The 14,820-nt window shown below is 37.5% G+C and overlaps 1 protein-coding gene across 1 annotated transcript in view; it reads left to right on the top strand.

The window, feature by feature from the left end:
- Positions 1–14,820, top strand: part of LOC145684119 (sphingomyelin phosphodiesterase-like) — a 142,322-nt gene that overhangs the window by 79,913 nt on the left and 47,589 nt on the right. The window contains exons 3-4 of the mRNA XM_081756045.1: positions 3,781–3,945; positions 6,803–7,033. Of these exons, the coding sequence (XP_081612171.1) occupies positions 3,781–3,945; positions 6,803–7,033 (396 nt within the window). The remainder of the gene's footprint in view (positions 1–3,780; positions 3,946–6,802; positions 7,034–14,820) is intronic.

The following is a 14,820-nucleotide window of genomic DNA, read 5'->3' as shown; positions in this document are numbered from 1 at the left end:
GTGTCCTTGCATGTAGACATTATAATCGGTGCATGAGATCCTTGAAACTCACGTACGAAAGTATGATGGTCCTGAAGCTACAAGTATTACTCAATTGACTCACATAAACTGAACAGAACTCTATATCACATGATGCCTTATCAGATATAAAGGAACAAATTCAGACAATTCGGCAGTCTCCTTCGTCAACATTTCTTCAAGAATTTTTATCATGTGAATCTTTTATAAACCTGAAAACCCTGCGAGGAAACATTTTCCAATTGTACCCATGGACAAATGTTTATACTGTGGGAATATTTTTTTTCACATGTGAGTTGCTTTATGGTTTAATAAGAGCAGTCAGACAGGCTGACTGGGATCTTTATTTGTTTTGTATAAGAAGGATGTGTTTAAGTATGAACACCATAATTATGCCCGACATTTGACTTATTACTGGATCACAATGTCTCTACCCCTCACGCATCCACAAGCTGATAACTACTTTCGAACCTGTGGGTTGTCTGCTCACATCAGTGCTTTACCCTTCAGTGGTGTTGCAATTGATTATGTCGTAGAGCGACCGAACAAAAGCATGAAAGATAAAGGAGACACCATAAAATTCAGTGAAAGTGCCTTAAATCGATGGATTCTCTCTCAACATGTGCGTACTGGAGCAGTCCCACGTCGTCGAGAATTCGCAGGAATCTGAGTAGACGGAAGTGAAGACACACATGCTGATCTCAGCCACAGCCGGATGAAGCGGGACCAAACTGATCTACATCAATTAGTTCAAACATGTCATGAGTGGGATGTAAACCCATTTACACCACCATGTGTTACTGTCCTCAGTTCTGGAAGAGAACTTGATAGCACCGCTTCAAATCTGATTCTTAAGCCGAGAGAGTCGGAGAGTACCTGGCTCTTGAATTTATTGAGAAACGATTACAACAAAATAAAATCAACTTCTATGCTCCAATAAAGAAGACAAGAATACCATCAGCTAGTAAGAGCGTAAAACTGAAAGAAAGATCTGTGCAAGTGAAGAGTGACTGAATTATTTGCTCGATTAGCTATTATTGGTCAAAAACGGAAACCCGACATGAAATATGTGACGAAATTTCCACTATAAGTTCTGTTCCTCCATGTTTCACCACAAGTGATGGTAAAAATGTTCAAGTGTAAAATCTACTGTGGCCATTCATGAAATGAAATCTTTTGAGTTTTACGTCCCACGGTTATGCCGGCTAGGCTAAAGGAGACGGTGATGATGAGAAATGAATGAAATGGTGGAATGAAGAAGTGGGAGGAAACGGGAGAACCCCGAGGAAACCCATGCATGCGGTGTTTGTCCACCACAAAGTTCACTTTCTGGCCATTCATGTTCAACAGAAATGTTCCATATTTAATTGTGAAAGTCTTGGCACAACGCTTTTCTGGGATATCACGCTTTTACAGGTTGCTATTCAGTAGAAGCATTTTTGTCGGAAAAGGAAAAATAAAACCGTTCCTTTTAATGTAGAAACACGAACAATATCTTGAACTTTTTCAAGGCCTTGGAAGTACTCTGAAGCTGAATGCACTACAGAAACTCTTTCCGTGCTTCGTGAAGTATATGAGTGCAATATATGGTATAACTAATAGTAATAACATGGGTGCAACAAGGTAGAGTCTCATTTGCATGAGTCAACTTGTGCCACATTTGCTTCCACCAACTAAATCAAATATGGCAGCACCTGTTGCTGTTAAACTACAAAGCATTCTTTAGAAACTCAGGAAAATCTTGTGGGTCCAGTGGGACATGGCTAGGAAAGAAGCTGTGACGATCTTATATAAAATGGACAACTGAAGACTTCGCTCCAGAAGAAATATTGGAAATGGTTAGCTGCTCTTGGACAAAGACAAAAACCTGTAGAAGAAAGGACTGTCAATGTGTGTGTGCCATTCAAGGACTTCAGTGTACTGATGAATGCACTTGCGAGTCATGTGAGAACCAGGAACGTTGCCCGTCTCCAGGACTAGACTGTGCCACTGATTCATCCGCTAAGTGACCCCTTCGTATTACAAATTTGTAAATAGCTTGTGCAGATAGAAAATGCATTCGCTATTGTGTAATAGCTACTCATAATGAGTCGGCGGACATCTTGTTTTTCAAGATTGCTCTCAAACGGACATTTTCATAGCACGATAACATACATTCGATGGCTTCGGAATTATAAACAGTAACAAAAACGTGTTTTTAAAAACATGCAAAGTAGATTTCATCATAATCAATGATCACAAAATTCAACACTTTGTTCTGCTTAAAATGAGGTACTTTCCTCAGTTTCAAAGATAGGGAAATAATATTATTATCGTTAGAAAGGCGAGATTCCACTTTATAACGTTTACTTCGAGGCGATTTTTCATATCCCTAGTAGTTTCTGCCATGAAACAAGCTTAAAGAAACGAAAAAAAAATGTAAATAAAAGTCGCTATATTTAAAGATGGCGGTACTATATAACAGTTCAACTTACTTACATAACTTTTGGCATTCATTACCTTTAATTTGACACCAGAATGAAGTTTTTATCTTCATACTGTGATGAGATATAACTATTTAAGCATAAATGGGTGTGTTCGCGCGACCGCCATATTGGTGACTTAATTCTAGGGGTGAAGGGACACTTTTTCAGGATGGTAATATACCGTATTTTTCTCTATAAGAATCAGTCATAAAACCCAATTGACGAAGAAGTGCAACCTAGACCATACCTAGCCGTTGGTCTACTCTGTTGAGTGAGTTGGGTGCTTGTATTATCAAGATTGTTTACGGGTATGGGTAGTATCGAATTGCACTGGTATGACCAGTATGATAGACCGATAGTGAAATAAGACACCAAATATTATATTAGCTGAAAAAAAAAACTAAGTTGAAGTAACACCCAAGTATATATAGATGCTACTTCATTTGTCATTTCTCTTTTTTTTTTCTTTTTTTATTCATTTGAGTTACACTGGTAGGCCCAGTTCTTAATATACTTATTAAAGTGTATTTGATCATCTTTTACTTATTTATGCGTACGTAATCTTCGACACGTCCGTAATGCTATGCACCTGTTTTACATATATACCCTTTTCATTAGGTCTTACAAGCTTAAATGTATGACCACACAAACTTCACTATTGTATTTTTCTTAAAATTCTAGCCCAGTTTCATATATTACATGACCCCCTTCCTATTTAAAACAATCGAGCGAGATACAAGGTAGCTGACTTCAAAATGGCAGCTTGATAAGTCTACCTTCTAATAGATGTCTACTTCCTCCCGGTGTCTATTAATGTGTTTTTGTTTTCTATTTCTTTACCTGTTTTACAAATACGCTGCAATTTTCGGACTTGAAACACATTGTTATGGGCGTATTCAAATCAATCAAGTTTTTGGCAATTGCGCCCGTCTTTATGGACGAAAGCATTTTAAATTTTGCTTACTCTCGTTTCTTGATATTCTCCACTTCGCTGCCAAGTTTGGTAGACAATGTTGCAAGGTTTAGTTGTTAGAAGATCTGTTATTGAGCCGCCTGTTTAGTCATCCCTGGCCTAATAAATGTAATTTTACGTGAAAGAAGACAACGGTACATTTTATCAGATACTTCTTGTGTTTATTACCTGTATTACATATAAGAAATAATTCTGATAGTTATTTCGATCTATTTTATATGCACGCTTTGTGATGTGTAAGTGCAAATGATATTAAAAATTGAAAATATTTTATTCTAAATACATGTAGATTGATATATATCTAATACCTGTTTTTCTTCATAGGATATAGTATACTACATAGCCAAAAATTCTCCACAAACTGGACAGTCTGTGTGTGGAATCGTAATGCAGAAAAATGGTTGTCCAGTTTCCAACGAGACCAATCAAAACTGGAGGATTAAACTTCCTAACAAACCACCAGGCGTCACTACTCCACCACCAAGTGCCGTGAGTAAGAATCAATTTTATTTATTTTAAAATCTTTGATTATGCGTAAAATACATAGTGGGAAAGTAACTGGCTAAAAACAGTGGCGGATCCAGAAGGTAAAAACTGTGGGGTAGGGATGAGGGAACCTGAATACAGACTATTATAGATATATCATGAGTTTAAAATTTTTCATGGGTCCTGCAGAAATTTCCAACTTTCTTCCGATGGATATTTTGGGTAGGTTGGGCGTTGACACTGTGGACTTGAAGTACTGTTTTACACATTGCATAAGAGAAAAACTGCAACTAAAATTATATCTGCTTCAAAATTTTTCCAATAAAGAATAAAATGCAACGCTTATTTTAAATTTTCAAAAATATATAAATAATAGCCTCACTTTTTTTTTTTTTTTTCGACAAAAAACGGAGGGAGCTAGGCCCATCCAGCACCGGGCTAGATCCACCGCTGGCTAAAAATGAAAGAAAACTTCGTTCCAAATTCTTCTATATGCAAAAGAGTGACTTGATAAACGTTGATTATGTATGATCTGCATACAGGGTGGCCCAAAAGTAGATATATACCCCTGCATTGATTAAGTATAACATTCTATTTTATGGATTTATTTGCTTCTACTGTTCCGGGATTAAGTTATAAGCAAAAAGACGCTAAGAAAAAATTATAAAGAAACTAGGTCTACCTGTTTTATAACAATAAGAAATGATATAAAATACAGTGCGGGACTGTATACCTACTTTTAGACCACCCTGTATATATGTTCGAGAGTTGCTTCGTGGCTATATGTTTACCGTCCGCGACTTTGGCATAGACGTGTAGTTCGATTGTCCGTGGGAGCCAGGGGGAGATCGGGGCAATTGTCCCCCCAGAAGAGGAAACTTTGTTTTATATATAAATAAAACTCATCCCAGAGTTTGGAGCTCTTAAAAGTAGCTCTAAGTAGTAGTATCACCCCCCCCCCCAGAAGTCAAGCAGTAGTTTAGATCCACGTGTCATACAGCCTGGATGCTGAAAGAGACGCTGAACTTCAATCAACCACCAAGCATATACGTACATCTGTGAAATTTGGTCTAGTTTAAAACTATGTGACTAAGCTCATGTGGTGATACGTGGAGGGTCAAATGTGAAAGTTATTTGTATATTTCATTATCTTAAAGAGAGATCGAAATGAATTGTTGTAAATGAAGTATTTTATGTGCTATTCTTGTGTTCCTATGATGGGTGGCATAGATATTCTAGGCTAATTTTGAGGTCATCTACAGATCGTTATGCAGATTATAATCTTTCGCAATCCATCAAATTACTTACAGACTTTTTAAAATAGAACATGTATCGAGAAATTTCATAGTAATTTTCAGAAAAGTAATATAATTCTTCTATAGTATCAGTTGCATTCCTTACATTAATTAGCATTGTCTAAACTTCCAATCGAGGACGTGTAAATAACTTGATGAAAATTTTATTGTCTTCACAACAAATACCGGTATTGTATAGGTAACCCCAAAATTACCCTAAAATCCTTGTCACCACAAGAATGCAAGAATCGCATACAAATACTTCATTTATAGAAATTCATACAAAAACAGTGTGCAATCTCTCTATAAAAGAGGTCCTGACTGATTAATCAACGCCCAGGTTGTGATTCTGGAACAGTTGGTTTACTATTAGATAACCTAACTCAGTGTCACGATACAACTTGTAATTATTTTATAGTTTCGTAGTTTATAAAGAATCCATTTCAAATTCACTTATACAAGGTGTTAATGAACTATACCGACAAACTGTACGAGATGATTCCTCACATCTAAATAAGAGAAAAACTTCATATGGACATATGGCGAAAAGTGCATAGTTTCAGAGCTAGGGCTGTCCAAAATCGTGAAAAAGCCAAATTTCAACAGGCCTTATTTCGAATTCCAGAAGCTGTGGATGTGGATGGTTCTTATCAGCGTAAAGGAAGCCACGCATACACAATCCAAAAGTGCATATTTCGCCAACTTTCAATAGGTATACAGGGTATTCCCTACCGGGTGTAATTCTCAGATATGCTCTCAATAGAGTTTTCAGATATAACCTGATTTCAAGGATGGTTCGATAGGTAGGAGGTAAGTCTTGACAACAACGGACGTACATTGCTTCGGAAGGAAGTCGGAAGTGTTCGGAATCGGCAGCTCCTAGTTCTTTTGTGTTCGGAATAACGTGTAATGCGATGTTTCGTCACGGTATATTTCACGTTTTCTTCACCTATAAGCGTGAAAGAAAACATTTTATCTTAGTTTTCCCGAGTGCGAGAGACCGTGCTGCTGCTGATCCTTAACACGTCCAACATCGCTCCAAAGGATTCCGTGTTCACCGCTATCAGGGCTTATCGACTGCCTACTTTGAACCAATCATAAGACAGAACATATCTCAAAATTCGGTTGATGGCATGTCGGGGAATTTCACCCTGCATGGAATACTCTGTATATCCATTGAACATTAATGAAATATGCATTTTTGGTTTGCATATGCGTGACTTCCTTCACGCTGGTAACGACCACCATCTGCAGCCTCTCGAATTCGAAATAGGGCCTATTGAAATTTGGCTTTTTCGCGATTTTGGACAGCCCTAGCTCTGAAACTATGCACTTTTCGCCATAGGTTCATATGAACTTTTTCTCTTATTTTGATGTAAGGAATCACCTCTTACAGTTTGTCGGTATAGTTCATCAACACCCTGTATGTGTCAAGTGACTTATGAGGCCGTCTATATGATTTTTCGTCTTTTTTAAATACACCATCAAATTACAAATTATCTGTTTATTCTTTGTCAGGCAAAAACCATGACATTTAAATTATTTTTTTTTCTTTCTTTCTTCAGATTCCAACACAGAATAGTTCGAAAATCCTTCACCTGTCAGATCTCCATCTGGATGCTCGGTATCTTGCGGGCGGCAACGCACTTTGCAAAGATAGTGTTTGCTGTCGAGATGACCAAGGCTCACCTACGAACGAGTCCGCCGCTGCAGGGTTCTGGGGAGATTATAGAGGCTGTGATGCCCCGTGGAGGGCAGTTCAAAATGTCATTCAGGAACCTGCAAGAACGCATGGGGTAAGTTTTTTTGTTCTTTTCTTTTTAACTCTGATGCGAATACAATGAGCTCTGTCAGTCACCCACCTATGGCTTGTCAAAGAAAAACAAATTATTTGTTTATTAATCAATTTCCATAGAACAGCTTCAAACAGTTTACAGTCAGAAATCAATATGGAGAAAGGAATGTTGAAGAAAATCAAGCGAAAGTCTATACCGGGTGTATCAAAAGTCGGGGCCATAAGTCAGCTTCGTTATACTAAAGATGAGGCAGAGAGAGAAAGAGAGAGAATGATCAATTAATATAAATAAGTAGTTTTAAACCTAAAAGGATGGAATTATTCCATTAGCCCCAGTCGTTTGCGCTCCACATTGATAAAGCAACCTGGTTAAATCAAAAACCAAAGTTTTCAGTTGAGCACGCTGTTCGAGCAAACTTTTAGGGGATGCGAACATGACACGGGAAACATGTATATTATGTGAGGGAATATTTAACATCTCTAGTTCATTTCCTAACAACGATGTATTGTAGGGGAGCCTAAGGGAAGAGCGTCTTAAATGGCAACATTGGTTCCTCATTAAACATAGTGCGCCGTAGGCCGTACCAGTTTGAAGCTCAAATGGCTGGTACGATAAAAAAAAAAAAAAAAAAAAGCCAATTTCGGTTGAAAACTAAACACTTTTTCTTTTTTTTTTCATTTTTTTCCACATTTTTAATTGGTAATTGGTCTATGACCCCGGACTCTTGGTACACCATCTATATATAAACGAACCATTCCAGTATTTACGTGGTATAATTGAGAAGCTATAAGGAAACTCTCAATCAAGATATTTGTCTGTGGAATTTGAACAATAGATTTATCGATTACGAAGCTGGAACGTTAGAACACTATGCGTTTTATTTTAAGGCAGCCATTTCCAAGTGGCCGTGTGATGTGAAAGAGCTGTTTTACAATTGAATACTGTAAATAGCAGAGAGTAAAGACACCAGGTTTTGAAAATCATTGCGAACTGATCTCTCAGTTCACGTCCTAGGAAGCTTGGGATATGGAATATCACTCAAGCTTTGCGGAGGATCCAGAGGCCCTACCCTGGAAAATTTTTGAAAAATAACCCTCCTGAAAAAAAAAAAAAAAAAAAAGATACGAATATTTTTTCTCAACTGTTTTCATAACTGTAACGATATTTTCAGGATGCATTACTAGGAACCTCTTATATTGATGATTCAAAATACCTACTTTTTACCTATTTACTCTTATTATACAGGGTGGCCCAAAAGTAGGTATACATCCCTGCATTCATCTAGTGAACATTCTAGTTTATGGGTTTATTTGCTTCGGCTCTTCCGAGCTTAAGATGTAAGTAAAAACACATTAAGAACAAATAATAAAGAAACTAAGTCTGTCTGATAGATAACAGTAAGAAATGCAACGAGCTGATCAGTACGGTACTGTATACCTACTTTTAGGCCACGTACGTATTTCAACCAAGAATTAAAAAAAAAAAAAAAAAAAAAAATGACGCATACTCCGGAAATTAGAGCTCAGGAGTGGAATTTTGCTTCGTTACGGCCCCGCTTGAGCTGGGCTCTTCAAATTAATCTTAAAACGTGGGTATTGTTTATAGTTGTATGGGTGTAGTGAACATCTAGGAGGGACTGACTTCATCGAGGGAGTCGAGGGACAAGAGGGAGTCGAAGGGGGTCTGACTTCATCGAGGGAGTCGAGGGACTCGAGGAAGTCGAGGGAGTAGAAATATTCACTCGAGGGAGTCGAGGGGCTAAAAATATTCACTCGAGGGAGTAAAAATATTCACTCGAGGTAGTCGAGGGAGTAAAAATATTTAGTCGAGGGAGTAAAAATACTCACTCGAGGCAGTCGAGGGCGTAAAAATATTCAAACGAAGGAGTCGAGGGAGTAAAAATATTTACTCGAGGGAGTCGAGGGAGTAAAAATATTTACTCGAGGGAGTCGAGGGAGTAAAAATATTTACTCGAGGAAGTCGAGGGAGTAAAAATATTTACTCGAGGGAGTCGAGGGAGTAAAAATATTTACTCGAGGGAGTCGAGGGAGTAAAAATATTTACTCGAGGGAGTCGAGGGAGTAAAAATATTTACTCGAGGGAGTCGAGGGAGTAAAAATATTTAGTCGAGGGAGTAAAAATACTCACTCGAGGCAGTCGAGGGAGTAAAAATACTCACTCGAGGCAGTCGAGGGAGTAAAAATACTCACTCGAGGCAGTCGAGGGAGTAAAAATATTCAAACGAAGGAGTCGAGGGAGTAAAAATATTTACTCGAGGGAGTCGAGGGAGTAAAAATATTCACTCGAGAGAGTCGAGGGAGTAAAAATATTCACTCGTGGGAGTCGAGGGAGTAAAAATAATCACTCCAGGGAGTCGAGGGAGTAAAAATAATCACTCCAGGGAGTCAAGGGAGTAAAAATAATCACTCCAGGGAGTCGAGGGAGTAAAAATAATCACTCCTGGGAGTCGAGGGAGTAAAAATATTCACTCGTGGGAGTCGAGGGAGTAAAAATATTCTCTCGAGGAAGTCGAGGGAGTAAAAATATTCACACGAGGGAGTCGAGAGAGTAAAAATATTCACTCGAGGGAGTAAAAATATTCTCTCGAGGGAGTCGACGGACTAAAAAATATTAACTCGAGGGAGTAAAAATAATCACTCCAGGGAGTCGAGGGAGTAAAAATATTCACTCGTGGGAGTCGAGGAAGTAAAAATATTCACTCGTGGGAGTCGAGGGAGTAAAAATATTTACTCGAGGGAGTCGAGAAAGTAAAAATATTCACTCGTGGGAGTCGAGGGAGTAAAAATATTTACTCGAGGGAGTCGAGAAAGTAAAAATATTCACTCGAGGGAGTAAAAATATTCACTCGAGGGAGTCGAGGGAGTAAAAATATTCACTCGAGGAAGTCGAGGGAGAAAAAAATATTCACTCGAGGGAGTCGAGGGAGTAAAAATATTCACTCGAGGGAGTAAAAATATTCACTCGAGGGAGTAAAAATATTCACTCGAGGGAGTCAAGGGAGTAAAAATATTCACTCGAGGGAGTGAAGGGAGTAAAAAATTCTCTCGAGGGAGTCGAGGGAGTAAAAATATTCTCTGGAGGGAGTAAAAGTATTCACTCGAGGGAGTCGAGGGAGTAAAAGAAATCATTCGAGGGTGTAAAAGAAATCACTCGAGGAAATCGAGGGAGTAAAAATAATCACTCGAGGGAGTCAACATATTTAAATTTTTCATTCAATGGGGTCGAAACTGTAAACATATTGGCTCGAGGGAATCGAGGGAGTAAAAGTAATAATTTGAACATGTAAATGTTTTCACTCCAGGGAGCCTAGGAAGTTGGAATATTGAGTTCATATATCACCTCGACTAACTCGCTCAAAATGATATATTTATGTAATATTAAAAACAGAGAAAAAGGTTAAATTAAAATATAATTATTCCGACGTATAGAAAGAAAGGAAATCAAAACTTACCCATGCGTCTCTTCTACTGATGAATTTCATATTGTACGAGAGAATAGCAAATTGTCTAGAATATTAGAGACTTCCCAGAAATCACTTGATCACTGCTGGTAATTATGTGCTAATAAAAGTTCAAGAAAAGAGAAGTAAAAAAATGCAAAAATGAACAAAGCTTGGAAGATGAATTTAAAACTTAGTGTTTTCAATAATGAGAACTTACCATGATTATAAATGAGGAGGGTAGTAACATTTCTATATTAGATCAAAAAGTATATTTCGAACCCACAAAACAAATAAACTTCGGTGGAAGAAGACGGTACGCAAACCACATGAAGCTTAATGAAAATTATAGTAATTTATTTGGATCTGTCGTACAAATATTCTTAAAGGAAGAAATGACACACCAATGATAAGTTTTATACGCTCGACTATGTGAACTCAATATTCCAATTTCCTAGACTCCCTGGAGTGAAAATATTTACATGTTCCAATTATTATTATTACTCCCTCGATTCACACGAGCCAATATGTTTACACTTTCGACCCCATTGAATGAAAAATTTAAATATGTTGACTCCATCGAGTCATTATTTTTACTCCCTCGATTCCCTCGAGTGAATATTTTTACTCCCTCGAGTGAATATTTTTACTCCCTCGAGTGAATATTTTTACTCCCTCGAGTGAATATTTTTACTCCCTCGAGTGAATATTTTTACTCCCTCGAGTGAATATTTCTACTCCCTCGAGTGAATATTTCTACTCCCTCGAGTGAAAATTTTTAGTCCCTCGAGTGAAAATTTTTAGTCCCTCGAGTGAAAATTTTTACTCCCTCGACTCCCTCGAGTGAATATTTTTCTCCCTGGTGTGAATATTTTTACTCCCTCGATTGAATTTTTTAGTCCTTCGACTCCCTCTATAATTATTTTTACTCCCTCGACTCCCTCGATGAAGTCAGACCCCAACTAGGATGCCAATAATATTTACATAATGAAGAGGTAGATATTTATTTAAAATCCTGAATACAGATGTGACGTTTAAAAAAAAAGTAACATTTTGCTGAAAAAGATTGAAGTCAGTGACTGGCTGATAAGGTTGTGTGATGATTTACGATATCACTCACTAAGATGACAAATTTCCTAGCGATAAGAAACCCATAAGGATTTTCTTCATGTTAAATTGGATACTAGGTCGTTGTGTCGTTCCTTAAGTAGAATCGGGGTACCTACAGTAATCTTTCCTAGGGAAAAAAAGTAGCATACATGTCATTCGTTACCCATCTTGAAAAAGAAACTTTTGGTGCCACCAATAGTTTTTCTTACAACATGGTCATTATATTTCACACAGAGGATGGGAGAAAAAGAAGATAGGAAGCGAAGAAGACTAAACATTGATATCAAGAATTCTGACTCCCACTTGACAGTTGAGTGATAGTCCAGAGGGAAGATGATGCTTACAAAATGAATTCTCCAGTCGACAAGCAAGAGGAAGGAATCTTGTGTTGGGAACTTGCTTTTGACGTTTCACAAGTTTCTGTAGACATGTTCTGCAAAAAGCTTTCATTATGGCGTTCTCCATCGCTGGATGATAGCATGTGATAGTCACAGTGCTGAGACTCTGTCTGTCTGTCTGTGCGATTCTTGTACACTATACTCACCCACTCCATCACTATGACCCTTACCACTTTCTTTTATATGTATACAGGGTGTCTCAAAAGTCCCCTGACATAGGGTAACTCTGTTATTATCAGAGTTAGGACAAAATGTAACAGGGCAAACAATTTCCAAATACAGTGAAACCTGTCTTTAGCGGAATCGAGCGGGACTTGCAAAAATTTCCGTTAAAGTCAGGTTTCCGCTTAGTGGAGGTAGACTTTTCCTTCCTTTCTTCCTTTCTTTCTTTTTTTTCTTTTTCTTTTTTTTTTGTAAAAAAATACATGCTTATAAAGGGGCGTACTGAGAAAATATATTGCTGTACGTATATTGTTCGATTACAGTACTTCCTTCTTCTACGAATAAATACACAAAAAATTAAAATGAATACAAAATATACTATGCACACGTTTTCTTCATTTTTCTAATAACCAAGCAGGGTCTTCTGTGTACATTGCTGCTTGACTTTCCGCATACACTTTAGACTGAGAAATTATACTAAGTGAATCAGAGTCATTTCCGTAAGGCAATTTTTTGCAGTTCCTTTAAACTTCTGAGAGCATCTTGATGTGTATTTATTCTACACTCTTCTTCCAACTCGGTATCGTATTCCTTTTCTTCCTCTATCTCGTTTTCTTCTTTCCGACATTCCGTATGATTCTTTATTAAGTTGCGGGGATTAAGGACAATTTGTGGGAGTGAATATGAGAAGTGGTTGGGGAAGGTCAACACTGTCCAGAAATATTTAACAAAAGAACGAACATTTTATCGCAGACAGTGTAATGTATATGTCTCACAGAATGTTTAACGCTGTAGTCCGGAACTCAGAATTTTCCGTTAAATGTTTATTTTTCTTTCCGTTGTCCGCGTAACACACAAGGGACTTTTACACGTTTTGTTCTCCAAAATTCATGGGACCGTGAAATATTTCCGTTTAAGACAGTTTTCCGTTTAATAAAGGGTCCGTTGAAGACAGGTTTTACTGTATGATGTTTTTAATCTCAAGTGAAGGATTTTTTTTTTTTTTTAATTGACGTGCGGTTTGGGCTGTACACTCTTTATGCGCTCAATGGTAAATGAAAATGCTACGTTGCCACTTACCTGGATCCACAACATAAGTGAATGAAGTTACTGTCTTTTATGCCAACGTGCCGATGGCTAGCCCCCATTTCAAACATGTCCCCATATATAATATGAATGTGAAGATAATTAAGATTATTGAAAACTTGTAGACGTGTGATGGCCAATCAGTAACGCAATGCGGGCCAAGACTAAATAAATTGTAGTAGAGAGTAAGAAGAATCATGCACTAGAAGTTTCAATTTCCTCCGGTAGATGTCACCGCCTCGACGACGTTTGCTGCCATCTAACAGCGATACGTGTAACTTTTATTGCCTTTGCAACAAACAATAAACAAACAAATAAATAAAATAAAAATTCTCTTTCGTTCAAGAGTTATTGTTTGCATTAACTCCTTGCATTCCAGTGACATCCAGGTGGATGTTGTAATATACTCCATTGCAAAATACCAGTGACATCCCTGGGGATATCATGAAAACATATCCTTTATTAAGAGTCGTATTAATCCTGAAGATGATGAAATTTTTAAGTGGTGCAAGGCACGAGTTAGTTTTACTATTTCTCTTTAGGGGACGACAGCACATTACTGACAGAAAAGAAAAAAATGTCTGTCTCAGTAGATCGCAGGCTTAAGTGATCAATCAATTACGACACACGTGTTTGTTTGTTTTGACAATAAACAATTGGCGATCGTATTTCGAAATCGGAGAAAAGAAAAAAAAATTGTCCGGTCAGTGTTGCTAACCTGAAGCAGAATAAAATCTCTTCAGAATATAAAAAAATCATTTTTTTACTTCAAATGTTCCACAGTGCAAATATATATTTTTAAACCAGTAATGTAATGTGAATGCTCCCCTCGCGCCTGCACAATATCTATGCTCTGTATAACGGTCTAGTCTTTTAACATTAAATGGAAACCTGGTATTAGAGCACGTTCATAGGAAAATAACACCTGGAATGCAAAGGGTTAACGAACAAATGTAAGTGACCATTATCCGCTAAAGTATTAACGAACCGTTAACGAACTTTACTCACATAATTGTTATAGCCGTGTATTGCAAAAAACATAATTCAAGAATTCGCTTTTTTTGAAGTTATCGTGTGCACTAACGGACAAACGTAAATCACCATTACCCGTTAAGGTATTAGCGGATAGACTCCGTTAACGAACTTGGCTCACAGTTGTTGTAGCTGTGTATTGCAAAAACCTAATTCGCTTTCTTTGAAGAGTTATGTGCACTAACGGACAAATGTAAGTCACCGTTACCCGTTAATATATTAAAGAATAGACTCCGTTAACGAATTTGGCTTACATAATTGTTGTAGCTGTGTATTGCGAAAGCCTAATTCAATAATTCACTTTCGTTCAAGAGTTATCCTGTCCATTAACCCTTTGGGGATCTTATGGTACATTTTGTACCATACGCGTTTTTCATGGTACATTGCGTTATTTCTCTTCTATTTGAGCTTTTTCGTCCGGTTTTTTGTTTTTCAAGTCCAGAGACATTGTAGAAGACATTACGTATGGTTTCAGACCGTCCTGCGTCCAGACATGGGAGGTAATGACGTCATAATCTTAAAATGTATTTTTCCTTTTT

The sequence above is a fragment of the Thermobia domestica genome, chromosome 4 (assembly GCF_964235325.1).
Source record: "Thermobia domestica chromosome 4, izTheDome1.hap1.1, whole genome shotgun sequence".
Taxonomy (NCBI): domain Eukaryota; kingdom Metazoa; phylum Arthropoda; class Insecta; order Zygentoma; family Lepismatidae; genus Thermobia; species Thermobia domestica.
Note: the sequence above shows the minus strand (reverse complement) of the source record. Positions and strands in the feature narration are given on the sequence as shown.